The sequence below is a fragment of the Engraulis encrasicolus genome, chromosome 19 (genome assembly GCF_034702125.1).
Source record: "Engraulis encrasicolus isolate BLACKSEA-1 chromosome 19, IST_EnEncr_1.0, whole genome shotgun sequence".
NCBI classification, from domain to species: domain Eukaryota; kingdom Metazoa; phylum Chordata; class Actinopteri; order Clupeiformes; family Engraulidae; genus Engraulis; species Engraulis encrasicolus.
Genome location: NC_085875.1, coordinates 2565174 through 2593025, shown reverse-complemented (window position 1 = coordinate 2593025; position 27852 = coordinate 2565174). Strand labels below are relative to the sequence as shown.

Genomic DNA, 27852 nt, shown 5'->3' with positions numbered 1-27852 from the left:
CTTCTATTGTAAAGTTACGCGCAATGTCATCTGGCGTTCCAATAGCCTCGTCGTTTTCTCCCCCGCTGTGCTGTCTTCCACAGAGCACGAGTGCTTGTAAAATGTTCTGTTCTGCACGGTGGAGTGCCTTTTGGTTCTGTCTGAGCGAGCCCATAGAAATGGCCACGCACAGGGATGTTAACCTGCGTTAGTCTGGGGTACCTCCTAAACTCCCCCGTCCCGTCCCCACGTCAGACAGACTTAATATGTCTTTTATAGAGCTTCGACAAAAACAAGAATCGATTTAGTCAGTGACACGAAACACAAAGTATAGGGGCTGAAACTCTGTTGGACTGGGAAAGAGTTCAGACTTCATTAGAAAAATGCAGACTTGGCAGGGAAACTAAAAACGGGAAAATATTTCGCATGGTAAAGAAATGAAAAAAGGACAGGGCGTCAAATACCAGAGACCAGAGGGAGGAGCGAGATATCTGTTGAAGAGTTTTCTCAGAACGCATGCCACTAACTAAGCGAAATCATGAAAAATACGAGAAATACAAAGTTGGAATACTCCACTGATTGGCTGCAATCCTTGGATTAACGACGTTAGATGCCATGGACAACAAAGCGCATTGAGAAAAGTCGACTCCGCGCTCCAAACCAAACGGGTTGCCAAATTTGGATTTGCCTTTTTTTTTAAACGCATTCTCCTCAGCAAGGTTGCAGTGGTCAAATCAATTGGTGGCCTGGTCCTTTGTTAGGACCCAAACAGCAAAGCCACTCTGTGGACTGTTTAGATTAACGGGAAAACACGGGGAGTATCGGAGAGCGATGCATCTCGGCAGATCAGTGATGTTTTTCTTGCTAGTTAACTGCGTGACCATGACCCTATCCATATCCACTTGTACAACCGTGGACATTGAACACATTAAGAAGAAGCGAATGGAGGCGATCCGGGGGCAGATTCTCAGCAAACTGCGGCTGATCAGCCCTCCGCAGGCCCTCGGTCCAAATCCGGTCCCGTTTCAGGTGCTGGCACTTTACAACAGCACGAGAGAACTGATGGAGGAGCTGGGGCAGCGGCGCGAGCAGAGCTGCGGACAGGACAACACGGAGACGGAATACTACGCCAAAGAGATATACAAATTCAGTATGATTCAAGGAGCCCCAGAAAACAGTAAGTTTTTAAAAGAAAAGTTTCAAGAAGCTCTTTTTCATAATAATAGTAATAGTAATAATAATAATAATAATAATTATTATTATTATTATTTAAAATGGTCTAATTCATCGCTGTGTCAGTGCCAGAATCTAACTAACAACATATCAGCATGGCCGGACACCCAAGCCAGGAGATTGAGAAGTTTTATTGTTTTCAAGGGTCATCTAGATATTCGTCTTTTAAAATTATTTGGTTATTTATTTTATAAAACATAACCAATAAGTATGGTTAATGTGTTGCCACTCTCATAATGTACAGTGCAGTCCATGCAAATAATGTTTTCTCCACATACACCATATGCGCGTCCCGCTAGCTTTTCTTTTTCTCCAAGAGGAAACAGACAAATCTCTTTTTCCATCCTCATGTGTTCTCACCTACAGGACTCCAAAGACAACTGTTAGCCTGTACAAAGTACACATTGCAACTCCAATGGCATGCCAAATACAGTAAAATCGTTAATACCATAAATTTGCATATGAGAAATAGGCCTAATTATTCACTAATGACAGTGTATGCCAGTTAACCTTGCTCCCCTGTGCAATAGATGTGTAAAAGTGCTCATAGTCTTCTCATGCATGCCTGCTTTAATAGTAACTCATTGCTACACTATCTATACTGTATAATACGTTTGTCATTGACATCTTTACTTGAAATTGTAAGATTGTTCAGTTGTATTTTTTTTTTTTTTTTACATTCAGCATTAGCCTACAGCTTTAGGCCTACTACATGTGTTCATTTTGTCACACACTAACACCATTTCAGTTTTATGCAGCTTTAAACATGTTCTAGAACATTTTGAGGTCAAGTGCAGAGAATGTGATTTAGTGCTGGTTCTGATCCACATACAGTATTGGTGCGAATCTCTCAACTGCTGCCCATGAGCCACATTTCACACATGCCCACATTTAGATACACAGGCACACATCCAGCAGCACAGCAGCCAATCCAGGGGCGGTTCTATCATTGGGCAAGGTCGGGCAATTGCCCGGGGCCCGTCCAGTCAGGGGCCCTGTCGTCAATCAACATTTATGCATTGATTTTTCATGCGGTGGCAATTTAAGCTTTCGAGGCCCTTGGCCGCAGCTCGATGGGGCCCACCTAGATAATCTTGCTTTTAGGCCCATGTTTCCGTTGTTACGCCACTGCCTGCATTTATACACCATCGATTTTTAATTAATAATTTAAAGGGGGCCTCAAAATTGTTCTTTGCCCAGGGCCTCAGATTTCCTAAAACCACTCCTGAGCCAATCCAACATTCAGGATTCAACATTAGGAAAGCAGTAGGTCCCATGCACTCAGAGGTGAATCAGTCCCAAGAAGGAGGTAGCCTATATTAAAAAGCCTTTATTATCTGTGGTTATTCATAATTGAAATTAGAATGCCAACATGTTTCGACCATCTAGGTCTTCTTCAGGGCAAAGCAAAGACAATGGATCGACACAAAGGATTCAACATTCAAGATTTTTTTTTATTACATCTATGGGTATATTAGAGAGTAAAAATATTTGTTTTCCTCCTCAAAAGATAAATAATGAATGAAAGGTGTGTGTGTGTGTGTGTGTGTGTGTGTGTGTGTGTGTGTGTGTGTGTGTGTGTGTGTGTGTGTGTGTGTGTGTGTGTGTGTGTGTGTGTGTGTGTGAGAGAGAGAGAGAAACAGAAAGGAAGAGTAGAGTAGAGTAGAGTAGAGTAGAGGTGTGTACACAGGGCTGTGGTGGGGGTAACGCTTGTGCAGAACTGAACAAAGAGCTCCAAGCCAGGCGTCCCAGGGTCAGCTCTATGTTCCCACAGCCCGTTGGTCCCACAGCCCATTGGTCCCACAGCTTATTCTTATAGCTCCATGTTCCCACATTTGAAAGAAATTATTCAAATATAGGCCCTATTCTCCATAACTCCATATTCCCACATTTCTGAGTAAACTATGGGAACATGCCTTTCTCCCTGCCATGCGACATAGGGCCTAAATTTGAATAAATTCTTAGAAATGTGGGAACATGGGCCAGTAGGTATAAGCTGTGGGACCAATGGGCTGTGGGACCAATGGACCTAAAAAATAATGTTAAAAGTCTTAGTGATGTGGGACCAATGGGCTGTGGGAACATAGACACGCTCCCTCCTAAACTTCACCATGACAAGGTCTACCCATATACTGGTAGATTGCAGCCAAGGGTCCCCCTTCACATGGGTCATGCCACATTATTGTTTCTGTGCGCCGCCTCCTTTCACAACCGTAGTGTCAGTGCCCCACTGGGATATATTTAAAAAAAAAAAAAAACGTATTAGTAACTAAGGGGTGATATTGTGTTTAGCTTATTTTTGATGATTTCGGTGCACATTATTTATTCAATCATTTATTTTGTTTTCTTTTACTTTTTCTTCCAACTTGCCACAGAACCCCTAGCACCCCTCCACGGCACCGAAGGGGTTCCCAGCTGCTCCCCACTTTACAAAACACTGGTCCACGCAAATACTACAATTGTATACTGCGAGAAACGGCAGTACCCCCTATATCAGTGGTTCCCCAACTTTCTCAGTGGAGAACTTTTTCGCCACCCAACCACCACCACCCACTATTGTCTTAGCCTATCAATGGTTTTCTAGGCATTTTTTTTGTCCATTAATTTTGCTAGATTTTCCATTAGTAGTTTGTCCGCTTATTGCCAGAAATCCACAGGACCGTAGTGGTGTGGACCGGCACTGCCCTTGATTCGATCACGATTCAGGAGGTAGCGATTTGATTCTATTCGATTCTATGCGATCCGATTACATTTCTACTGAAAGCAAAGCAAATGTTTCATCAGTCATGATGAGGCAATACAAGTAGTCAGATCTTGCAATGTTTTGAAGTGCTTTTATTTAATTTAACATTCATTTGCTCCCGAAATATTCATGGAAGTAATTATATTCATGGAAACTTTAAAAAATTGCCGGATCGATTCTGGAACTTGCCGGATTGATTTTGGATCGTCCATGCCCCGCATTGGATTGCATCGGCGAATCGATCATTGTTTACACCACTACAGCAAATACATCTATTATCCATACAAGTGAACACACAAGTCCCTTTTGTCCGTGACCCCCCCTTCAGTACCTCCACGACCCCCCCCTCTTCAGTACCTCCACGACCACGACCACCCGGCATCCAGTTTGGGGACCACAGCCCAGTGGTGTAGTCTACTTTTTTTGGGTACTGTATATATGAGCATTTTTTGAAGTGGGTATATTGTTTATATTTGCTATTCTAAATAATTGATCAATCCATTTTAAGTGGGTATACTTAAATTCCTGAAATTTCGAAGTAGGTATACACTGTATACCTGCGTTCTACGTAGATTACACCACTGCCACAGCCCAATACATTGAGCTGCAGCCCCAACATTTGGCATGCACATGGTGCAGTATACACCCTGTGTGAGTGCAGTATACACCCTGTATGAATGTGGAGGTAGCTACCGTACGCCAGGGAGTGTTGAAATACATTAATCTGGACACCTCAGCTCACCTCCCATGAAGCCACAGGCTACTGCCTCCATTACCTTTGGCTGCTATGCAGGGTTGCCAGATGAGGCTGATCCAGCCCAAAAAAATGCTCAAAACCCGCCCAGAAGCACAAAATCCCGCCCAATTCTATTGATCTCTAAGGCAGTGATTCTCAAAGTGTGGTCCGGGGACCACTGGTGGTCCGCGACAGAGCTCAGGTGGTCCGCGAGGGGATTTCTACTTTTCCAAGACAAGCTAGCAGTAGGCTATATTTGTAACATTATTACAAAGCTAAACATTGCTGATGTCATTTTTCACCACAATAAGACAGGCTTCTAAATGTCAATAAAAAGTAAGTGATCTGCATCGGAATTAGCAGTCAAATTGTCACCCGCCAGCTGTCAATTCAGTTGATAGGTGGTCCCTGATCATTTTTGAGGGGACAAAGTGGTCCTCGGTCTGACAAAGTTTGAGAAACACTGCTCTAAGGCAAAAATTGGACTGGCTTTTCTGATAAATGCTATTTTTTCCCGCACACACACGGCCATCCTAAGCAGCCCAATTGGGCGGGAACCAGCTCAATCTGGCAACATTGTGCCTCAATTGCTGTTGGCTGCTATGTCTACGTCCAGATTGTTGAGGGTTTGACATAAATCTTGATCTCCGGAGGTGATGTGAGCACGCGTGGCAAATGAAACCAGCTGGTCGATCGGGTGGGATTGAAGCTACATGAGAGAGAGAGAGAGAGAGAGAGAGAGAGAGAGAGAGAGAGAGAGAGAGAGAGAGAGACTTTATTAATCCCCAAGGGGAAATTGAGTGCCACCTGGTCATACACACAACACATAACAGGAAGACAGGACAAATACATAATAAATAAGAGCTAAGAAAAAAAATAAAAAAAAAAATAATAAAAAATGAAGCACCTTGGACTGTACATACAGTATAGGGCAGTGTTTCTCAAAGTGGGGCGCAAGCCCCCCTGGGGGGGCGCGGAGGCATCGCAGGGGGCGGCGTGTGACATCTGATTTGTGGGGTTTTCCCCCCCAAGGAAATTATTTCCTGTCTCTCCAATAAGCAATACATTTTAAGCCCTCACCAACATCATATTATAAATTGTCGTGAATTTGAATAGCATAGGAAATGAACACACGTCCCTCTTTGTGTTATCTCGCCAGTCACCTTTCCTTTGATTTTGTGCAGCGATCGTAAAATCAGTCTGCGAGAGTACTGCTGTTGCTTGGGGGGGGCGGGGGGGCTCGGAAGCATGCAGCCCCTCTGAAGGGGGGAATGATGGGAAAAGAACCACCGGTATAGGGAGTGGTGTGTTGATGTGTGTATAAGGGGCCTCTATATTCTGGCACTGGTCCCGCAGAATGTGGTGTCGTGTGCGTGCGTGTGTATACTTGTGCGTGCGTGCGTGCGTGCGTGCGTGCGTGCGTGCGTGCGTGCGTGCGTGCGTGCGTGCGTGCGTGCGTGCGTGCGTGCGTGCGTGTGTGTGTGCGGGTTACCTTAGCTACTGGGCATATTTGCTGAAGGAGAATACAATGCCAGGCTGCTTGGGGGCATCAATTTGGCTCATGACTTGTATACAATGCCAGACTGCTTGGGGGCATCAATTTGGCTCATGACTTGTATACAATGCCAGACTGCTTGGTGGTGTCAGTTTGGCCCTCACACTCATGACCTGTGGCAGCCTGAGAGGCTTAAGCCTTTATTGGTCCTGTCATTAATTCACNTGTAGAGAGTTACTTGTGCACAATCCCTGGTGCTGAGCAAAAAGATTACGTGTTTTTTTAGAGTAGAGTAGAGTAGAGTAGAGTAGAGTAACTTTATTGATCCCCAGGGGGAAATTCAGGTATCCAGTAGCTTACATAAATACACAAATACACAAATGCCCACATGGAACTTCAAGAAGAAAAATCCAAAGAAGTGTGCGAACCTTTTTTCAAAAAAAAAACCTGTCATTAATTCAACCATGACAGTCAACAAGTGACCGTCCTCTCTGCTTCAGGTGCATGTTCTCTTTTATACATGTTTACACACTTAAATTCCTTCTTTTTTTCATTCCATGGTAGGAGTGCTATACATTTCTACCATTGTCTTCTTCAGATTCTCTACTGCCATGGAATCATTTTTTTAAATGATTTTAAGTGTGAAGACTCTTCACTCCAAAGTGTCAGTCAGCCTTTGTCCTGCATCTTTACATGGGATGTGCATAATCTTTTTTATATACAAAAATATCTTCAGCAACACCTGTGTATGAATCTCTGCGTATGAAGTGGTCAGTTTGACATCAGCCCTGGCGACCTGTCATGGGTAAGCGGTTAGGGCGTCAGACTTGTAGCCCAAAGGTTGCCGGTTCAACTCCCGACCCGACAAGTTGGTGGTGGATGTAATTAACCAGTGCTCTCCCCCATCGTCCTCCATGACTGAGATACCCTAAGCATGGTCCTGTCCTGCGCACCCTGCTCCATTTCGAGCGCCATTGGGGGCTGCCCCCTTGCAAAGGAGAGGCATAAATGCAATTTCATTGTGTGAACTTGTGTGCAGTGGAGTGTTGTGTCACAATGACAGTGTGAAGTTGTGAGTTTCCCAGTTGGGCTTTCGCTTTCACTTTCACTGCGGGAACTTGCGTCAGGGCTCAGTAGGGCTTTCATTAACCCAGTGGTTCTCAAACTGGGGGTCGGGAGGTACTGAAGGGGGTCGTGGTGGACAGACAGAAGGGGAAGTCGCTATTTTTAGGTCCAAAAGGGGTCCCCCCACTGAAAAAGTTTGGGAACTACTCAGGGTTGCATTTCTGGAAAGCGTAGTTGTTAGCAGTTAGCAACATTTGTTTGTTTGCCAATAGGAAATTGCATTGCAACGAACAAAGTAAGCTTAGCTAACATAGTTAGCATCTACGCTTTCCAGAAATGCACCCCAGGGTTGAAAAGTGGTGTTCCTTTCTTGCGGCTGCTAATCGCTGAGGCCTGCCTAATGGTGCTCAGAGCATAAAATGTCATTATTTTGTTTAATTGAATGCACATGGTTATAATTCCCTTTGCTGAAATGTAGCCTGGTCATATTGAATGGATTTCATTATTTATTTCATTTATGATGCAATACGGAAGCCTATTATGCACAGTATAGTAAGGCTTAGCTAACTAAGGGTACCGTGCTCTGGGTACCCCGATTATGGGGGAGGAGGAGGAGAGCACAGGTTAACCTGGTGGTGTCGGGAAGTAGACTGGCAACCACCAGGCTACAAGCCCGACTGTGTTTCTCAAAGAGGGGGGGCCGTTAGAGAGCCCTTGGGGGGCGTTGAGAGCAAGACAGCTGAGATGGGGGCACAAATAAATGGGTGCTGGGAAGGCCCGTTTAAAACGAATGGAAGCCCTCACCGTTCTAAAAAACGGTATAATAATCATACAGCACAATCAATAATAGCATATAAAGAAAATTATTACTACTATTTTTATTATTATTATTAGGCTGTAATGTGTTAAAAATGTTCAACAAAATGCTGTATGTCATACAGCACAATCTATAATAATATAAAGAAAATGATTACTGTTATTATTATAAGGCTGTAATGTTTTCAAATTATTCAGCAAAATGCTGTTGGGAGCATTGGCATGCTTATGATGAGGTCAGGAGGACATTTCTTCAGAAAAGGTTGAGAACCGCTGCCCTAACCGGTCACCATTTCTACTCATTTCTTAAGCACGCGTTTTGTTTTTCTTCTTTTGAACGAGTAGCGGTGCCTTTGCCTAAGCCAGTGGTTCTCAAACTTTTCGTGCCATTCCCCCCTTCAGAGGAAGGGTGTCTGTCTGCGCCCCCCCTCGAGCAAAATGGTTACGAAAATACAAATAAATAGGCCTTCGTAGAGTTTATTGGAGGCTAATATACACGTATATGGCACGTATATTAGTGAATAAATTAATGAATATATTGTGATTGTAAAGTGAATGTGTTGACTTAATGGCAAAGCAGAAAAGTATTAGAAAAGAAAAACCTTCTGACTTCACGCGCCCCCCCCTCCAATACCTCCGCGTCCCCCTAGGGGGGCTTCCGCCCCACTTTGAGAAACACTGGCCTAAGCCAACAGCTGGATAGGGATCTGCTGTAGCGTGGTCATTATTGTCCATTAGTGAGGCTTAATGCTGAGCAGAATAGCAGGCAGTCGAACCCAAATGGCCCTCTCATTTCTCAACATAATGGTGCTCGGAGCATAAAACCTCATTATTTTGTTTAATTGAATGCACATGGTTATCATTCCCTGTACTGAAATGTAGCCTGGTCATATTGAATGGACCTAGACCTAGGCAGACCTAAGGACTGTTCTATGCTAGGCGTATTATGACACATCCCTTTAGGCAGACAGGAACCTGGTCATGTTAGGTGCCCATAGCAACCTATTATGTTGGCATATCTCTATATACTTAAAGAATCTCTGGTATAGTAAGGCTTAGCTAACTAAGGGTACCAGGCTCTGGTTACCCTGATCATGGGGGAGGGAGGACGGGACAGAGCACATGTTAACCTGGTGGTGTCGGGAATCAAACTGGCAACCCCCAGGCTACAAGCCCGACTGTGTTTCTCAACGAGGGCTCTAAAGCCTATTACGCACAGTATAGTAAGGCTTGTAAAGGACTATTCGCAGTGATAGGGTACACAGCGGTCAAAGAGGGACGGACAATGTCAGCAACACTACAAACAGGGCAACAAACCAATTCTGGTCTGCCCTTCTACGTGGGCCTGGTACAACTGAACCTCTTTGTAACCAGACACATTGTTCCTCTAGTCATTATTTAGTACCTCAAAACAACAACAGTAAATATATTATTGTATGACTGCATAAACCCATAGTACCCGGAATAACTATACATATCACTGTAACAATGTAGGTAATGCAGTATTGATTTCCTGTAATCTGCTGTATTTCAACAGGTCATTAAACACATATTCTTCACCTGCAGATATAAACACCCGTTTGAAATGATATTTTGGGGAGATTATTTCACCTGCTACTGTGGCACTTAAAAATAAGAATATTCATGGCCCTACGGTGTCTCTAACGGTAGGGCAGCAGACTACTACGCCAACGACCCGGATACGATTCCGGCACCATGGCTCGGCAGGCTTGTGTGCTGTGCCACTGCACCAGGGATGCGGGTTCGGCCTGGCCCGGGGTCGTTTCTCATTCCTTTGCACTCTCTCTACTCATTTCATGTCTCTCTCTCTCTCACTGTCCTGTCTTGATGGTGAAGGTGTGGAAGCCCAAAAAATACATTTCAAAATATAAAATAAAATAAAAATGAAAATAAATATAGGGGGCGCTGTGGCGCAGCGCGCTGAGCCCCCCACATTTGGGCTTGCATGCCCACCCTCGGGGCCTCCGGTTCGAGTCAAGCTGGAGTCATTTCCCGATCCTCCCCTGTCTCTCTGCCCCATTCGCTTCCTGTCACCATCTTCAACTGTCCTGTCAAATAAAGGCATAAAAGCCCATAAAAATATTAAAAAAAATAAAATAAATAAATATATAAATATAACCCTGGCTTCATTTCCCTCTTGTGTTTTAGACGAGCTGCCTCACTGTCCGAAGGGGATCACCTCCAAGGTCTTCAGGTTCAACGTGTCCACCATGGAGAAGAACTCCACCAACCTGTTCCGGGCAGAGTTCCGAGCGCTGAGGGTGCCCAACTCTGTGGCCAAGAAGAACGAGCAGCGCATCGAGTTATATCAGGTGAGTCTCACGAGCAGCCAATCGAGTTATACCAGGTGAGTCTCACGAGCAGCCAATCGAGTTATATCAGGTGAGTCTCACGAGCAGCCAATCGAGTTATATCAGGTGAGTCTCACGAAAAGCCAATCGAGTTATATCAGGTGAGTCTCACGAGCAGCGCATCGAGTTATATCAGGTGAGTCTCACGAGCAGCCAATCGAGTTATATCAGGTGAGTCTCACGAGCAGCGCATCGAGTTATATCAGGTGAGTCTCACGAAAAGCCAATCGAGTTATATCAGGTGAGTCACACGAAAAGCCAATCGAGTTATATCAGGTGAGTCACATGAGCAGCGCATCGAGTTATATCAGGTGAGACACACGAAAAGCCAATCGAGTTATATCAGGTGAGTCTCACGAAAAGCCAATCGAGTTATATCAGGTGAGTCTCACGAAAAGCCAATCGAGTTATATCAGGTGAGTCTCACGAAAAGCCAATCGAGTTATATCAGGTGAGTCTCACGAAAAGCCAATCGAGTTATATCAGGTGAGTCTCATGAGCAGCAGATCGAGTTATATCAGGTGAGACACGCGAGCAGCCAATCGAGTTATATCAGGTGAGTCTCACGAGCAGCCAATCGAGTTATATCAGGTGAGTCTCACGAAAAGCCAATCGAGTTATATCAGGTGAGTCTCACGAAAAGCCAATCGAGTTATATCAGGTGAGTCTCACCAGCAGCAGGTCGAGACATATCAGACATGTATAACACAGGTAATAGGAGGGAAAATATAAAGTACAGAAAAAAAGTAAATTGTGCCAAAACTTTGAGATGACCAAGAATGAATGTTGATAGATATGTCTACGATATAGTATTGTGATGTAGAGTTGTATCGTGATTTAGAATTGAAGTAGAGTAGAGAGAAATAAGGCATAAATATTCCACCAAGAACCCAAATCCTGGTAAGGTGCATGAAGAGAAAAGGTAAGGTGCAGTCAAAGGTGTTGGTTTGGCTCGATAAGCGGTGGGGATATTTTAATGGCAAATTGTCTGGATATGCTGTTTTTGCATTATTTTTGTGAAAAAGTGGTGGGGACAAGCTAGATTCATCGAAAAAGTAGTATGGACATGTCCCCCCCCCCCCTAAAACTACGCCCATGAGTGCAGCAAAGCAGTGCACTGTATGAGGATGGGCTGGGGACTTCTCAGCTGTCACAATGTTACAGTCCAGTAAAAAGAAAAAAAGGTGTATTGGAATGGACACACTCACATGCAGGGCCGGATTAATGCACAGGCTAGATATGGCTGCAGCCTATGGGCCCCCCCACCTGCCAGGGGCCCCCTGATTGGTCAGAAGTGAAACATTGCAGAATTATGACAAGACACAATGTCGAAAAATTCATCTGACGTGTCGAGTAGAGTTGGTAGACATGTTATACTTAATTCGTAGTACGTAATTATTACACTGTCTATGTACATTTGTCTTAAAAAAATTGCTTCCTGGGGGGTCCCACATGAACCTGTAGCCTAGGGGCCCCAGGCCATCTTAATTCGGCCCTGCACACATGCACACACAGCACCAGCCGATTGAGTCATGTCTGGTGAGTCACATGTAACTGAGGTCACCTGCACTAGTTTGCCACTTGGAGTTCGAACTCGCCACTCTGACCCGGACCTCCTGGGTTACCTGACTGGACTCTGACTGCTACACCAAAGACCGAGGCCCAGTGCATGGTGTGACAGTCAGAGTGCACTCAAAACCCCAGCAATGGCCACTCCATCACACTGTATGTAATGTACAGTATGTGCAACTGAGGTGATCCCACCTCAAGTCAAGTCAAGTCAAAGTTTATTTATAGAGCACTTTAAGATACAACAAGATAGCTGACCAAATTGCTGGACAGGCAAATAAAAGGACTTGAGGACCCTTTACGTAAGACACACAAAGACAGCAAATAAAACATAGAAAGAAATGAACATAAAAATAAACATAGAAACAGTGTAATCTTTGAATAAAAATATTAAGCACTTAAGAACAATATAAAGACCAATAAAATGCATATATACAGTCAACACTCCAGTCAACACTCTAGTCCAAACAAGGAAGGCACAGCACGATACCGCTCAACTAAATGTCCAGACCAGTCAGCACCAGGCTCAAGATGACCTGGGGCCCCTAGGCTACAGGTTGCTGTGGCCCCCCTGGAGGGCAAATTTTGCACAAATTTAAATAGTGTCACAATTTCGATTTAGGAATTTAGGATAACAGGTCTACCAACTGTATTTAACATGCCGTGATTTTTTTCCATATCTTGTCACAATTCTGCAATTTTTCACTTTTGGTCTATCAGGGGGCCTCTGGTAGATGGGGGCCCCTAGGCTGCAGCCTTATCTAGCCTGTGCGTTAATCCAGTCCTGTTCAGCACTACCGATACTGTATGAGGCTTCGGGAGGGAGGCTTACTAACATTCTACTGATACTGTATGGGGCTTCGGGAGGGAGGTTGACTAATGTTCCACTCCCCAGCCCCCACTGTGAAAACTGCTGGTATAGCACATGTGGTGGTGCCGGTGTGTAACGTAGGGGAAATGCAGTGTGTGTGTGTATATTGTACGGGAAAGGGGATGTGTATGGTATGGGAATGATGTCTGTGTGTGTGTGTGTGTGCGTGTATGCGTGCGTGCGTACGTGCGTACGTACGTGCGTGGCTTGTGTTCCCATGTTTCATGGGAAATATGGTGTGTGTCTATGTGTGTTGTACGGGAAGTGTGTGTGTTTGTGTCTACAGTATGTTTCATGGGAATTATGATGTGTGTGTGTCTATGATGACTATGTTTTCTAGGAAATATGGTGCAATGGGCTTTGCCCTGGGGGATGGGGCTGGGGGGGTCAATAAGCAGTGGTGTGGTGTGGTGTGGTGTGGTGTAGTGTAGTGTAGTGTAGTGTGGTGTGGTGTGGTGGTGTGGTGTGGTGTGGTGCAGTGTAGTGTGGCTGTGGAGAGTTGTGAGTTGAACGTCTCTGTGCTACGCTGATATTTCACCACCTCCATGGAAATATCCACATGCACGCAGATCTTTATACTATCAAGTTACCGAAAACAGTTACAAGGGCTTTACTGTCTTTAGGCAAACTGGAAAAATGTAGTGTGTGCGTGTCTCTTTCTCCTGCGGCGTGCGTACCTCTGGCCTGGGTGCATTTCTCGAAAGCGTAGTCAGAGATTCTTTAAGTATATAGAGATATGCCAATGTAATAGGTTGCTATGGGCACCTAACATGACCAGGTTCCGGTCTGCCTAAAGGGGCGTGTCTTAATACTCCTAGCATTGAATAGAACAGTCCTTAGGTCTGCCTAGGTCTGCCTAAAGGGGGATTTCCCCCCCCCTCCCCCTTGCAATACTAGAACCCGGAAACAATGGGCCAATGGGACCTCTCTCTCTCTACTCTCTCTGGCATAGTTGTTAGCCAGTTAGCATCCTGGGTAGTTACCAATGGGGAAATTGCATGACAAACAACATAGTAGCTAATGTAGTTAGCAACTATGGTTTTGAGAAAGGGGTCAAAGACATCTTTGTCATTCAGTGTTACGGACACCTTCCGCCGACTGTAACTGCATAAAAATATGAATATGAAATTGTTTCAAGTGAATGGATGACAGCCGAGGCTTTCATGCATTCCCTGTAACAATAAATAAATAAAAAGAGTCATGTTTTTTTACGGTTACAGTCAGCAGAAGGCATCCATTACACTGAATGACAATGCCATTTTGCACATCTTTGACCCAAAGTGTTGGGTTGTGACTGAGTTCACCTTGGGCTGAGCAGGAGCAGCATTTGGAGTCATCAGATATTTGTGGTGGGAGGGAGGGATCTGATATCGTGAAGTGAAAGCCGTGAAAGCCGTTTCGTCAAACTCATTGCATACTTCAGCATCGAATGCATTGTGTACATCAAGGGTGGGGAACCTTTTTCATTCGAGGGGCCACTTCAAAGTCCTCCAAGAGCCGTAAAAGTCCTCCGAGGGCCGTACTATGAACACAAACTGGGATTTTCCCCCCGCACTTCAGGCCTATATTGAAAGGCAGGCATCTTTAAAACAGACCCCACCTTATCTAGGTACACTGAATATAACTTCATTGTATTGCAAATGTATTTTCTAAGATTTCTTTACAAAATATGTCATATTTCATGTGAAGCTGCATAACATTAAAATCATATCGGGGGGGGCAGATAAAATGGGTGTTAAAACAAACGGCCCTCGAGACATACTAGGTTCCCCACCACTGTGTACATCAACATTGAATTCATTGTGAACTTCAGGGGGTTCCCAAACTTTTTCTGCTGGGACCCCCTTTTGAGTCTAAGAATATTTCCGCAACCCCCCTCCTCCCCCATATTCTTATATTATGCCAGCTGTTTCCCATTTTTATGCAGTAGTCAGGGTTGCCAGATGAGGCTGATGATTTCCAGCCCAAAAAAGTATCGTTTATTGCACAAAATCCAGGGGGTAAATTAATGGCATTTCAGAAAAACCCGCCCATGCACATAGACATAAATAGAATTGCGGGTTTTTCTGCTAAGACATAACACACATACGGCCATCCTACAGCCCAATTGGGCGGGAAACATAATGGCATACATATAGCTCACTGTTATATACATTTTGCCATTTTATCCATCGTATATATCAACGTTTAAGCCATTACTGTCCAACATCAAATCCATTGTATCCAACATCAAATCCATTGTATCCAGGATTACAAGGTGCGAGACAGAGACAGCTGTGTTGTTCCATTCTAGAATCTTTGATCTGAACCATAAACATTAGAACATTCCAACCATTCCGAAAAACATTAGACATGGGGGAATAACAGGAAGAATGGAAAAGTGGGCGGGGCATGGACTGAGGTGGGGTGACATGCCAGCAAAGGTGTGTGTGTGTGTGTGTGTGTGTGTGTGTGTGTGTGTGTGTGTGTGTGTGTGTGTGTGTGTGTGTGTGAGTGTGTGTGTACCCTCAGCTCTACTCACTCTGCTCTGTGTGTGTGTGTGTGTGTGTGTGTGTGCTTGTGTGTGTGTGTGTGTGTGTGTGTGTGTGTGTGTGTGTGTGTGTGTGTGTGTGTGTGTGTGTGTGTGTGTGTGCGCGCGCTTGTGTGTGTGTGTGTGTGTGTGTGTGTGCGCGCTTGTGCGTGTGTGTCTGTGTCTGTGTCTGTGTGTGTCTGTGTGTTCTGTTCTGCCGGTGCATACCTGCTTGTTGTGCAATGCCCTTGGTGAGCTATGTAGTTGTAATTGCAAATCTATTGGAACTGAAAAGTAAGCAGGGCACTAAGAAAGGCAGAATGCCGAAATGCATCTGTGTAAAAAAAATAAAAAGTTGATGCACAATGACTACAACCTCTTCTTACTTTTGCAGTTATACATTATTTTGGTCAGCAGCCTAAAAGCAGTGGTTTTCAACCTTTTTTTGAACAAACGTCCCCTGGACCTTATCCTAAGCCTTCCAACGCCCCCCTGACTTCATCATAAGCCTACTATAACGCCCCCATTACTATTTAAACATTTGAATTGTATCCTTCTCCTTCTGTGTCATAGGATGTGCAGACACATTTAAACAGTCAAATATGACGGAAAAGAGTGTATGAGAGTATGGAGTGCATGCATGCACAATTTTAGGCCTTTTTAAAGAATAATTGTTGAGTTCGGCCCACGACTTCGTTCCAGATTTTGATTTTGGCCCTCAGTCAATTTGAGTTTGACACCCCTGCTCTAGCCTAAAAGAAGAGCGAAATCTGTTTGGGTTAAGCTCCGCTCCAATAACCTTTATGGATATCTATCGGAACAGCATCTTGCTTACTTAGTGACATTTGGATGGATTGCATCCTCCCCATAGCTGGATTGGCCATATGGCATACAGGGCACTAGCCAGGTGGACTGTTAATGATTTGGGCCTGTTCATCCCCTCAATGCAATGGTATCAGTCCTCATGCCACTACAGCTAACCTCTCAGTGTCAGATTTAAATATTAATATTGGCTGTTGTGGTCAAAATAGCTCGTAATAGATTTACTAAAACTGTGGTCACAGGCTTTGTTGTCTCGCTCAATGCCTGAGACCAATGCCGGACCGGTCTTGACTGCAAATGCCCGGCCTTCGTTTTCATCCCAGTCCAGTCCTGATCCTCCCATCCTAAGTAGTGGTGGAGGAATGCAGAGAGACGAGGCATGCAGTCTGGATATACAGTATATATATGAAGAGCTCTTTTCCAAAACGCTATATCCACCATTTTTTGACTTTTTTCATTTTAATATTGAAATTGACTGTTAAGGAGACCTATCATGTATGTGTGAATTCTTGCCATTCAAATGTTTTGAGAACATACTTTTTAAACTCTATAAAAATGCATTTCAATGGAATGCCCAATACAAAAATGTCAATTTCCCAACATTCTATAAAATGGATATATCTCATTTTGGAAAAGAGCTTTTCATATGTATAGATGCAGCCAGTGGTATATGTCATGGGGATGGAACGTTCTCTCTCCATCTCAGGGCCGCTGTTAAGGTTTTGGAGTTCCTAAGCATAACTGGTCAGGAGGCCCCCCTCATAATTAAATAACAATAATAATGACACATTTTTTAGTCAGTCTCAATTTAGGAAGCCCCAATTTTGGGGGCAAAGAAGTTGAGGCCCTAAACACTATGTTTACTCTTCTTATGTCTAGCGGTGGCCCTGCTCACATCTCCACGTATAGATGTATCCATCCTGAGTAGTGGTGGAGGAATGCAGGGACCCGAGGCGTGCAGTCTAGATATACGTAGAGAGCCCTGCTCGATCTCCACGTATAGATGTATCCATCCTGAGTAGTGGTGGAGGAATGCAGGGAGATGAGGCATGCAGTCTAGATATATATATATATATACAGTGTGTAGAGATGCAGCCAGTGGTAAATGTCATGGGGATGGGACAGTCTCTCTCCATCTCCGTGTATAGATGTAAACATGGAGCGATGTGGAGCGGAGCACACGTAGGCCTGGACTGTACGCTACGACAACATCACAGAAACAGGCAGCCCTGTCATAGGTCATAGGTCATGGATTTAACCCATTCATGCCTGGTGCTGCTTAGCGCAAACATTGGCCCTAGTACTGGGAGCTCATGAAATTCGAGATTTTTAAAAATAATAAAAATGTTGGTATTTTAGAATGTGGTTAGAATGAGATGTGGGTCTTAGCTTTTTAAACATGTCATGTTTTATGTGCTTCAGAAGCTGAGATATTTAGGTTTTTATAGGCTAACAGTACCTTTTCCCAAAAATGGCGTAGGCATCAATGGGCAACCCATCAATGGGTTAATGTATGTGTGTCTTCCAGACCAAAAGACCTCTCCCACTAGTTTATGTGGTACACACAAGAGTATGATGGATGTTTATGTCCAGTCCTCAGAGCAATAGAATAGTGTGTACGACAGAGTCTAGCTGGATACACCCACAGGTAGTAGTCATTGTCAGGGCTGATAGTATTCAGGCTCCAAGCCTGATTTCAGGCTTGACAGAGTTTGCAAAAATAAAAACATTGATAATAATTAGCCATTAGGTTATTCTTATCTCAGAAAGTGTTACAGGTTCAGGGTTTTCTTCTACTATCAGGCTTGAATAATGGTCATACAGAGGCTATTAAATGTTTGAATAATGTGTCAAAATAGGCCTACGTTATGTCACTATGCAGTATCTTGTCTTCGTCATTAGAGCAGGGAAAAAAGTTCAGGCTCAGGATTTTTTTTCACTATCACCCCTACATTGTACACTAGAAACACACAGCACAAAAATGTTACTTACAGTATTTTGTTTGTGTTGTTATCATTATAATGACTAATGACTAAAAGAAATAATCGTCTCATGACTAAATAAAGTCATTTTTTTCCACTCAGGTGTGTGCAGAACTCACAGTAGATCTAGAGATTGTTTTGGGTTGGGTGTGGACATCCAAAGTCACTTGTTGCAGGTGCCAGACAAAAGTGTCAGACAGTTTAACAGCTAGGTCTGCACACTGCGGAATAATCTCCAAAAAATAAACTTTATTAAATTAACTTAAAACAGTGAGGTTTTGATCACTCTGCTGTTTTAATTTAATTAAGTTTATTTTCGGAGCTTATTCAGCAGTGTTCAGACCCTTTTCTTGGCTGCTCTACCTACCTCTTCTCATCTCCACTGTAGATTATCGAGCAGGATTATGCTGTTAGACAGGAAGTAACAACTTTTGTTGTTAAACAGGAAGTCATCATAATGACTAAAATGGAAAACTTGTTGATCATCCTATGATTGAAGAAAGCCTTGAGGTGTGTACAGAACCTTTTGAATTTAATGACCGTAGATCTGGTAGTTGTTGTTTTGGGTTGGGTGTGGACATCCAAGGTCACTTGTTGCATGTGCCAGACAAAAGTGTCAGACAGTTTAACAGTTAGGTCTGCACACTGCGGAATAATCTCCAAAAAAACCTTTATTAAATTAAAACAGTTAGGTTTTGATCACTCTGCTGTTTTAATTTCATTACATTTATTTTCGGGGCTTATTTTGCAGTGTTCAGACCCTTTTCTTGGCTGCTCTACCTACCTCTTCTCATCTCCACTGTAGATTATCGAGCAGGATTATGTTGTTAAACAGGAAGTAACAACTTGTGTTGTTTAACAAAAAGTCATCATAATGACTGAAATGGAAAGCTTGTTGATCAAGAAATCATCATCTTATGATTATATAAAGCTGTGACTATTTTTTTCACTCAGGTGTGTGTGCAGAGCTCTTTCGAATTTAATGACCGTAGATCTGGAGATCTCCTTTTCTCACATGCTCTATCTTCTCATGTCCACTGCAGATCATCGAGCAGGATGAGCACATAGCCAAGCAGCGCTTCATCGGGGGCAAGAACGTGCTGACCAGAGGCGCTCCTGAGTGGGTGTCTTTCGACGTCACCGAGACCGTCAGGGAATGGCTCAGCAACAGAGGTGAGGGTTTTTTTTCTCTATTATTCTATTTTCTATTTTTGGGGGGCTTTACCTAAAGGACCAGTTCAGTCAATTTCAACATGCAGTTGTAATGCTCACACTACCCTGGACTTGTCAATACCTGAGATTTTTTTTTTCTTCTTCAGCCTTTTCCGAGATCTTGGTCATTGTAATGGGGGCAGCGCTTTGTTTACATTTCAAAAAAACATTTTTTATTTATTCCCAAAAATACCCAAAAGGTTATACAACATCAGCAGACAACTAGCAAACAGCAGTACCTTTTGGGAAAATATTTTGAGTAGGCCTATGTTAAAAAAAAAAAAGTAAATAAACGCTGCCCCCATTAGAATAGCTCATATCTCAGAAAGGACTGAGCCGAAAAATGTGGCATCACCAGGTACTGACAAGTCAAGGGTAGCGTAAGCAATACAACAGCATATTGAAATTGACTGAACTGGTCCTTTAAGCCTTTATTTTTGTGACAGGACAGCTACAGGGTAACAGGAAGTGAATGGGGGGAGGGAGACAGGCAGGGCTAGGCAAATGACCCCGGGCTGGACTTGAACCAGAGATTCTTTAAGTATATAGAGATATGCCAATGTAATAGGTTGCTATGGGCACCTAACATGACCAGGATCTGGTCTGCCTAAAGGGGCGTGTCATAATACTCCTAGCATTGAATAGAACAGTCCGTAGGTCTGCCTAAAGGGGGAACCCCCCCCCCCCTCCCCCTTGCAATAATAGAACCCGGAAACAATGGGCCAACGGAACCTCTCTCTCTCTACTCTCTCTGGAAACAATGGGCCAACGGAACCTCTCTCTCTCTACTCTCTCTGGAAACAATGGGCCAATGGAACCTCTCTCTCTCTACTCTCTCTGGTAGAACCCTGGTCACCCATGTAGCAGACCAGTGCCCAGCCAATAGAGCCACGGCTGGGCCGCCATCTTAATAATAATAATAATAATAATAATAATAATAATAATAATAATAATAATGTCTTCTTACTAATAATTGGCAGCGGTGGCCTAGTGGTTAAGGAGACAGGCTTTAGATCAGAGGGTTGCAGGTTCGAATCCTACCATTCCACTCCCTCTCTCACTACATGGATGAAGTGCCCTTGAGCAAAGGCACCTAACCCCACACAGCTCCATGGACCGTAAACAATACCCTGTTCTTGAAAAATAACTGTAAGTTGCTTTGGATAAAAGCACCAGATAAGTGTATTACATTACACATTAATGTAATGTAATGATGTACAGTGATTTAATATACTTCCAAGGATGACCCATGTACTCGGGATGTTGTCACTTATGTTTTGGTTAAAATTAATGCATGACTTAATACTACATTTGATGATCACATCATGTCTTCCTGTGGCAATAGGATGAGAACAACAGCAGTAATACACAGTGTAAAGAAGAAATAGCCAGGCCCAGCCCTTGCTTAGTTATCATTGTCATTGGGAAGAGAATGCATTGCTGAACTATGAAGTTATTGACTTGCATTGTTTTTCTTTTATTGCTAGTAGTAGGAAATGGATCACACTAAATTTTTCTTCTTTCTTGTTGTTTTCTTTTTATTTTAACATTGCAGGGATTATTACTGACATTTGTAAACTCTTTTTTTTAACAGACTCTAATTTGGGTTTGGAGATCAGTGTTCACTGTCCTTGTCACACTTTCAATCCCAACGGCGACATCACTGAAAACGTCAAAGAGGTTCTGGATGTTAAATTTAAAGGTAAGAGCAAAAATGCATGTAAGCAAATGGTGTCTTATCTACATACAGTATCATAGCACATTTCAAGGAAAGCACATGTTGTTGGAACCATGTAAAACAAACATTTCACTGTATTCGTAGCAAAACATATAATTGTTTAATTCATTAAATAAATTTACAGTACATATACTATGTGCAAACATTTCACTAACTGAAACGTAGTATTTCCATACCCATGTACTAGCGCTACTTAAAACAATAAAGCATGTTTATAATATTATTGTATATACAATGTATCCCATGACACCATCTAACCGCTGAGAACTTCGGAACAATATTTGCAAAGCTCTGTGAAACTGCTGTTCCGTATGATTCCACCCTGCGCTGGGAATTCTGCTGTTCCGTATTCCGCCCTGAGCTGGGAATCCTGTGAGACACAGGAAGCACAGCAGAGAAGCAAGCGAGGCACAGCAAGGCAGCTCGGCTGACAGAGCAGACACGGGCTGCTGTAGCGTAGAAGGGGAGGGGAGTGGAAGGTCTGCTGTACTGTAGTGGAGAGGAGAGGAGAGGAGAGGAGGGGAGAGGAGAGGAGAGGAGAGGAGTGGAGAGGAGAGGAGAGGAGAGGAGAGGAGAGGAGAGGAGTGGAGAGGAGAGGAGAGGGGAGGAGAGAGGAGAGGAGAGGAGAGGAGTGGAGAGGAGAGGAGAGGAGAGGAGAGGAGAGGAGAGGAGAGGAGAGCAGAGGAGTGGAGAGGAGAGGAGAGGAGAGGGGGTGAGGAGAGGAGAGGGGGTGAGGAGAGGAGAGGAGTGGAGAGGAGAGGAGAGGAGAGGCGGAGAGGAGAGGAGAGGAGAGGAGAGGAGAGGGGAGGAGAGGCGGAGAGGAGAAGAGAGGAGTGGAGGAGAGGGGAGGAGAGGAGAGGAGAGGCGGAGAGGAGAGGACAGGACAGGAGAGGAGAGGAGAGGAGAGGAGAGGAGAGGAGAGGAGATGAGAGGAGGAGAGGAGAGGAGAGGAGAGGAGTGGAGAGGAGGAGAGGAGAGGAGAGGAGAGGAGAGGATTGGAGAGGAGAGGAGTGGAGAGGAGAGGAGAGGAGAGGAGAGGAGAGGCGGAGAGGAGAGGAGAGGAGTGGAGAGGAGGAGAGGAGAGGAGAGGAGAGGAGAGGAGAGGAGGGGAGTGGAGTGGTGGGGAGTGGAGTGGTGGGAAGCAGTGGAGGGGAGAGGAGACAGGGCCTGCTGTAGTGTAGAGGAGGAGAGGAGAGGAGGGGAGAGGAGTGGTGGGAAGCAGAGGGTCTGCTGTAGTTACTGTGGGAATGGAGTGGAGTGTAGGAGAGGAGAAGAAAAGAGAGGAGTGGTGGGAAGCAGTGGAGTGGAGCGAAGAAGAGTGGAAGAGTGGAGGGTCTGCTGTACTGTGGGAACGGAGCATAGGAGAGGAGTGGAGGGGAAGAGGGGAGTGGAGAGGAGGAGAGGAGTGGAGGGGAAGAGGAGAGAGGAGAGGAGAGGAGGAGGAGAGGGGAGTGGAGAGGAGAGGAGAGGAGAGGAGAGGAGAGGAGTGGAGAGGAGAGGAGGGGAGAGGAGAGGAGAGGAGTGGAGAGGAGAGGAGAGGAGAGGAGAGGAGAGGAGTGGAGGGGCAGAGGGGAGTGGAGAGGACGGGAGGAGAGTGGAGAGGAGGAGAAGAGGAGAGGAGGGGAAGAGGGGAGAGGAGGAGAGGAGAGGAGGAGAGGGGAGTGGAGAGGAGAGGAGAGGAGTGGAGAGGAAGGGAGGGGAGTGGAGAGGAGGAGAGGAGAGGAGGAGAGGGGAGTGGAGAGGAGAGGAGAGGAGTGGAGTGGAGAGGAGAGGAGGAGGACAGGGCCTGCTGTATTGTAGAAGCAGAGGGGAGAGCGGAGCGGAGCGGAGAGGAGGGGAGTGGAGTGGAGTGGAGTGGAGTGGAGCGGAGAGGAGGGGAGTGGAGTGGAGTGGAGAGGAGAGGTGGGTCTGTTGTATTGTGGGAACGGAGTGGAGCGTAGGAGAGGAGCGGAGCGGAGTGGAGTGGAGCGGAGTGGAGAGGAGTGGGGAGCGGAGTGGAGAGGAGTGGAGTGGAGCGGAGTGGAGAGGAGTGGAGTGGAGCGGAGTGGAGAGGAGTGGAGTGGAGAACGGAGTGGAGCGTAGGAGAGCAATGGAGCGGAGTGGAGGGCCTGCTGTAGCAAAGAAGTGGAGCGGAGCGGAGAGTGGAGTAGAGGGTCTGCTATCTCACTTAGCTCAACTCTGCTCTCCTCTGCTCTCCTGCTCTCCTGCTCTCCTCTGCTCTCCTCTGCGCTGGGGCACCCTGAGGGGGCTGGAGTGTAACTGGGAGCTCTCCGCACCTACTGTACTGTGTGCACGTGCCAAACTGTAAGGCAGCGGTTCCCAAACTTTTTTACAACAGGGACCACTTTTTGGACTTTTTTTTGCAAATGTTCATGACCCGGCCACCAGAGGTTTAGCCTAGCAATGGATTTCTATCAATATTAGCGGACAAACTACAAATGGAAAACCTTGCACTATTCATGGACTAATATTTCTAGATGTTGCATTAATAGTTTGCCTGCTAATAATGTGAGAAATCCACAAAACAGCAAATCCGAGTGAATACTGTTACACTATCCAAATTACGGAATTATGTTAGCTGTTAACCTGTGGATTTCTCATTTTTATGCAATGTCCCTTTTGTCCGTGACCTCCCTACAGTACCTCCGCAAACCCCCAGGGGTCCCGACCCCCTGTTTGGGAACCACTGCTGTAAGTGAGCTGCAGGGGCGGCAGTAGAGACCTGTGCTGTGCTGTGCAGCCCTCTTGGCACATGCCTACAGTACACGAGGCGAGGGGCAGCTTTGGTATCCAGTGGTTGACCCCCCCTCCCCCCCACCACCCCCCCCCCCCCCACCCCCACCCCTCCTTGACTCCCCCTGGGAGAAGGGAAGTGGTGTTTTGGGCTTCGTCATCATAGAGCATTTTAACGGCCAATGGGGGGAACTGCTTGCATACAGTATACGAGGGGCAGCTTTAGTATCCAGTGGTTACCCGTCGCGCCCCCCCCCCCCCCCCTCCTTGCCTCCCCAATTCGTCATCATAGGGGGGGGGGACTGCTTGTCTGGAAAGTCTGAGGTTTTGATGCTTTACTGTGTACCGTATTGCAAGCTGTATACAGTTACTTTCATAACATGATCTGTGTGAGAATCTGTAGACACTGTACTGTGAAAAGCAGTGTTAGTATGATCATGAAGTGCTGGAAGGTTGAGCTTCAACATGCCTGGGAACGCAGATCACTACTATGCCATATGATATGGTGTACTGTATAGTTTGTATAGTTTTAGATGAAGGGATGAATTACTACATTTTTATTTTGTTAATGATCTGAAACCAAAAGATGTATTGTGAGGTGCTACTATATTACCATATGTTATGGATCAATGATAGTACAGGATATATGAACTTTATTACAGGCTCTACCCAATAGGCAGACACACATCATAGTATACATAAAAAAACAATAAAATGTAAAATAGGCAGGAAAAGACAAGGAAGAGAGAACGAGAGAAAAAAAGCAAGCAATAATGCCTAATCATATACAAACATATCTATCATGACAGTCTTAAAAGGCAGCCATACCAATGCTTCCACATATTGATATCGGATAGAGCTGCATCTGGAGCTTGTGAGGATCATTATAATACAGTTTTTAGACTTATCCAGACGGCACATGAACTTAAACATTTCCTTAAGAGATATGTGTGTGTGTTTGGTAAAGGATCGAAAATGAGGTCTTCAACCTCTGTCTGTCCATGGTCTCTGTCTGTCAGTAGTTGTCAAGGTTGCCATCTCAGCAAACATAAAGAGAAGATATGAGAGAGGGGAGATGAGAAAAAAGAGGAGAGATGAGAAAAAGAGGGCATTTCAGAGCTCTCAGCAGAGGGCGGGTTTAACACGCTTCTATCAAATGGCGGCATATCCTATTGGTCCTGTGCAGAGTCACATGAGGGTAGTGCTGGGCGATATGGAAAAAAAAACATATAGTATGTCTCAATATGGATTACTTTATGTGTGTGTGTGTGTGTGTGTGTGTGTGTGTGTGTGTGTGTGTGTGTGTGTGTGTGTGTGTGTGTGTTCCAGGCGTGGACGGTGACTACGAGGACACGTTCGGGCACCTGAAGAAGCAGGAGCTGATGCCCCACCTCATCCTCATGATGATCCCGCCCCACAGACTCGACGCTCAGACCTCATCGCGGCGACGCAAGCGCGCACTCGACACCAACTATTGCTTCAAGTAAGACAACTCTGGCCTGGACTCTAATTATTGTTGTTGTAAGTAAGCGAGCTATGCCTGGACACCAACTGTTGCGCCAAGTAAGGGTGTTTTCACACCTGGTCCCTTTCAGCCATTTAAGCTGACTCAGACCTGTGATTCAGCATTATCTGTGCATATGTGAACGCTCCAAAGTGTACCCAGACCCCTTGGAAGTGAACCAGACTGGCAACATGATCTCTCAGAATTCCGTGGAATGGACACAGATCTTTGAGACACGAAATCAGTTTCACACGTGTCAGTTTCACGGATTTTGCCAACATTCCGTTACCTGACTCTTGCCATCTGATATGCTGAACGCCCCCGCGTGACGTAGCCGAACGCAGCCAGATGATGTAAATCAGGTTAAACATTCCGTGCTCCTAGACACGGAATTGCTTTCCATGATCATTGGACACACAGATGCTTTCACTATATTCCCTGTGAACTGCTGTGTTTTACAGGGCAATGTGCTCTCCTCTCTCTACTTTTCTGTAAACTGCTGTGTTTTTACAGTGCAATGTGCTCTCCCCTCCTGTTTCTACTCCTCAGTGAAGTGCTGTGTTTTTACAGTATAATGTGTTCTCTTCTCCTCTCTCTACTCCACAGTAAACTGCTGTGTTTTACAGTGCAATGTGCTCCCCCTCTCTACTCCGCAGTAGACTGCTGTGTTTTTACAGTGCAACATGCTCTCTCTCCTCTCTCTACTCCACAGTAAACTGCTGTGTGTTTTACGGTGCAATGTGCTCTCCTCTCCTGTTTCTATTCAGTCATGGGTGAGCGGTTAGGGCGTCAGACTTGCATCCCAGAGGTTGCCGGTTCGACTCCCGACCCGCCAGGTTGGTGGGGGGAGTAATCAACCAGTGCTCTCCCCCATCCTCCTCCATGACTGAGGTACCCTGAACATGGTACCGTCCCACCGCACTGCTCCCCATGGGGCGCCACTGAGGGCTGCCCCCTTGCACGGGTGAGGCATAAATGCAATTTCGTTGTGTGCAATGTTCACTTGTGTGCTGTGGAGTGCTGTGTCACAATGACAATGGGAGTTGGAGTTTCCCAATGGGCTTTCGCTTTCACAGTAAACTGCTGTGTTTTTACAGTGCATTGTGCTCTCTCATCTCTACACTCCTGTGTTTTTACAGTTCTATGTCCTCTCCTCTCCCCTCTTTACTCCACAGTAAACTGCTGTGTTTTTACAGTGCAATGTGTTCTCCTCTCTACTCCACAGTAATTACGAGGAGAACTGCTGTGTGAGGGAGCTGTATGTGGATTTCCGTCGTGACCTGGGCTGGCGATGGATCCACGAGCCCAGAGGATACTACGCCAACTTCTGCTCCGGGCCCTGCCCGTACCTGCGCAGCGCAGACACCACACACAGCTCCGTGAGTGCTACCACACACACACACACACACACACACACACACACTTATGCTCCAAGCCCTGCCCTTACCTACGTAGCGCCAATACCAGATACGGCTGTTCGATCCTTCACAACTTATTGCTGTCTGTCTAACCATCAGGTGCTGAGTCTGTACAACACGCTGAACCCCGAGGCGTCTGTAGATCCGGCTATTCCATCCTTAACAGCTTATCGCTGTCAGGAAGAGTAGAGGAGAGGAGAGGAGAGCTATCATGGCTTAATGTTGTCTGTCCATCATATCCCCCCTGTGCTGTGCAGGTACTGAGTCTGTACAATACCCTGAACCCCGAGGCGTCTTTAGATACGGCTATTCCATCCTTACTTGTTTTATCTCCCCTGTGCAGGTACTGAGTCTGTACAACACGCTGAATCCCGAGGCGTTTCCATCCTTAACAGCTTATTGCTGTCTGTCTAATCACCAGGTGCTGAGTCTGTACAACACTCTGAATCCGGAGGCGTCCGCGTCGCCGTGCTGCGTCCCCCAGGACCTGGAGCCCCTCACCATCCTCTACTACGTGGGCCGCACCCCCAAAGTGGAGCAGCTCTCCAACATGGTGGTCAAGTCCTGCAAGTGCAGCTGAGGAATGCCGAGCCCCGACAAGCCGCACTGCACGCTCCCATCAGAGCAGAGTGGAGTGGAGTGGAGCGGAGAGGAGCGGACCTGTACTGACTGTTACAGCCACCATGTTGGACCACAGAGAGGAGGAGAGGAGAAGGAAGAGAGGAGAGGGAGAGAGGGGAAGAGGAGAGGATGAGGAGAGGGGAGAGGAAATGAGAGAGAAGAGAAGGAGAGGAGAGGTGAGGTGAGGTGAGGAGCAGGAAGAGAAGAGAGGAAAGGAGAGAAGAGAAGAGAAGAGAAGAGAAGAGAAGAGAAGAGAAGAGAAGAGAAGAGAAGAGAAGAAGATAATGGAGGAAAATAAATGTAGGATGGAGAATACATGAGAGAGTTATAATACGTGAGGAGAAGAGATGAGCCAAAGACAAAAAAAGAAGGAAAAAAAACTCTGACTAAGCCAGACTGTATATCTTAGATTTTACAGGGATATAATCTGGAAC

General features: G+C 45.4%; 1 protein-coding gene across 1 annotated transcript; it reads left to right on the top strand.

Annotated features, from left to right (window-relative positions):
* Positions 1-35: 35 nt before the first annotated feature.
* tgfb3 (transforming growth factor, beta 3) lies at positions 36-27514 on the top strand. Its single transcript, XM_063223959.1, has 7 exons — positions 36-1156; positions 10237-10400; positions 19236-19365; positions 20999-21106; positions 25205-25358; positions 26605-26758; positions 27219-27514. The coding sequence occupies exons 1-7, from the start codon at positions 811-813 to the stop codon at positions 27375-27377; spliced, it is 1215 nt and encodes a 404-aa protein (XP_063080029.1). The 5' UTR covers positions 36-810; the 3' UTR covers positions 27378-27514.
* Positions 27515-27852: the final 338 nt, after the last annotated feature.

What these genes read in the sequence shown, in the direction of transcription:
- tgfb3 (XM_063223959.1), top strand. Translation starts at nt 811, where the DNA reads ATGCATCTCGGCAGATCAGTGATGTTTTTCTTGCTAGTTAACTGCGTG. An exon ending in TCAAGGAGCCCCAGAAAACA is followed by an intron (nt 1,157 to 10,236) that starts GTAAGTTTTTAA and finishes CTTGTGTTTTAG; the next exon opens with ACGAGCTGCCTCACTGTCCG. An exon ending in GACACCAACTATTGCTTCAA is followed by an intron (nt 25,359 to 26,604) that starts GTAAGACAACTC and finishes TCTACTCCACAG; the next exon opens with TAATTACGAGGAGAACTGCT.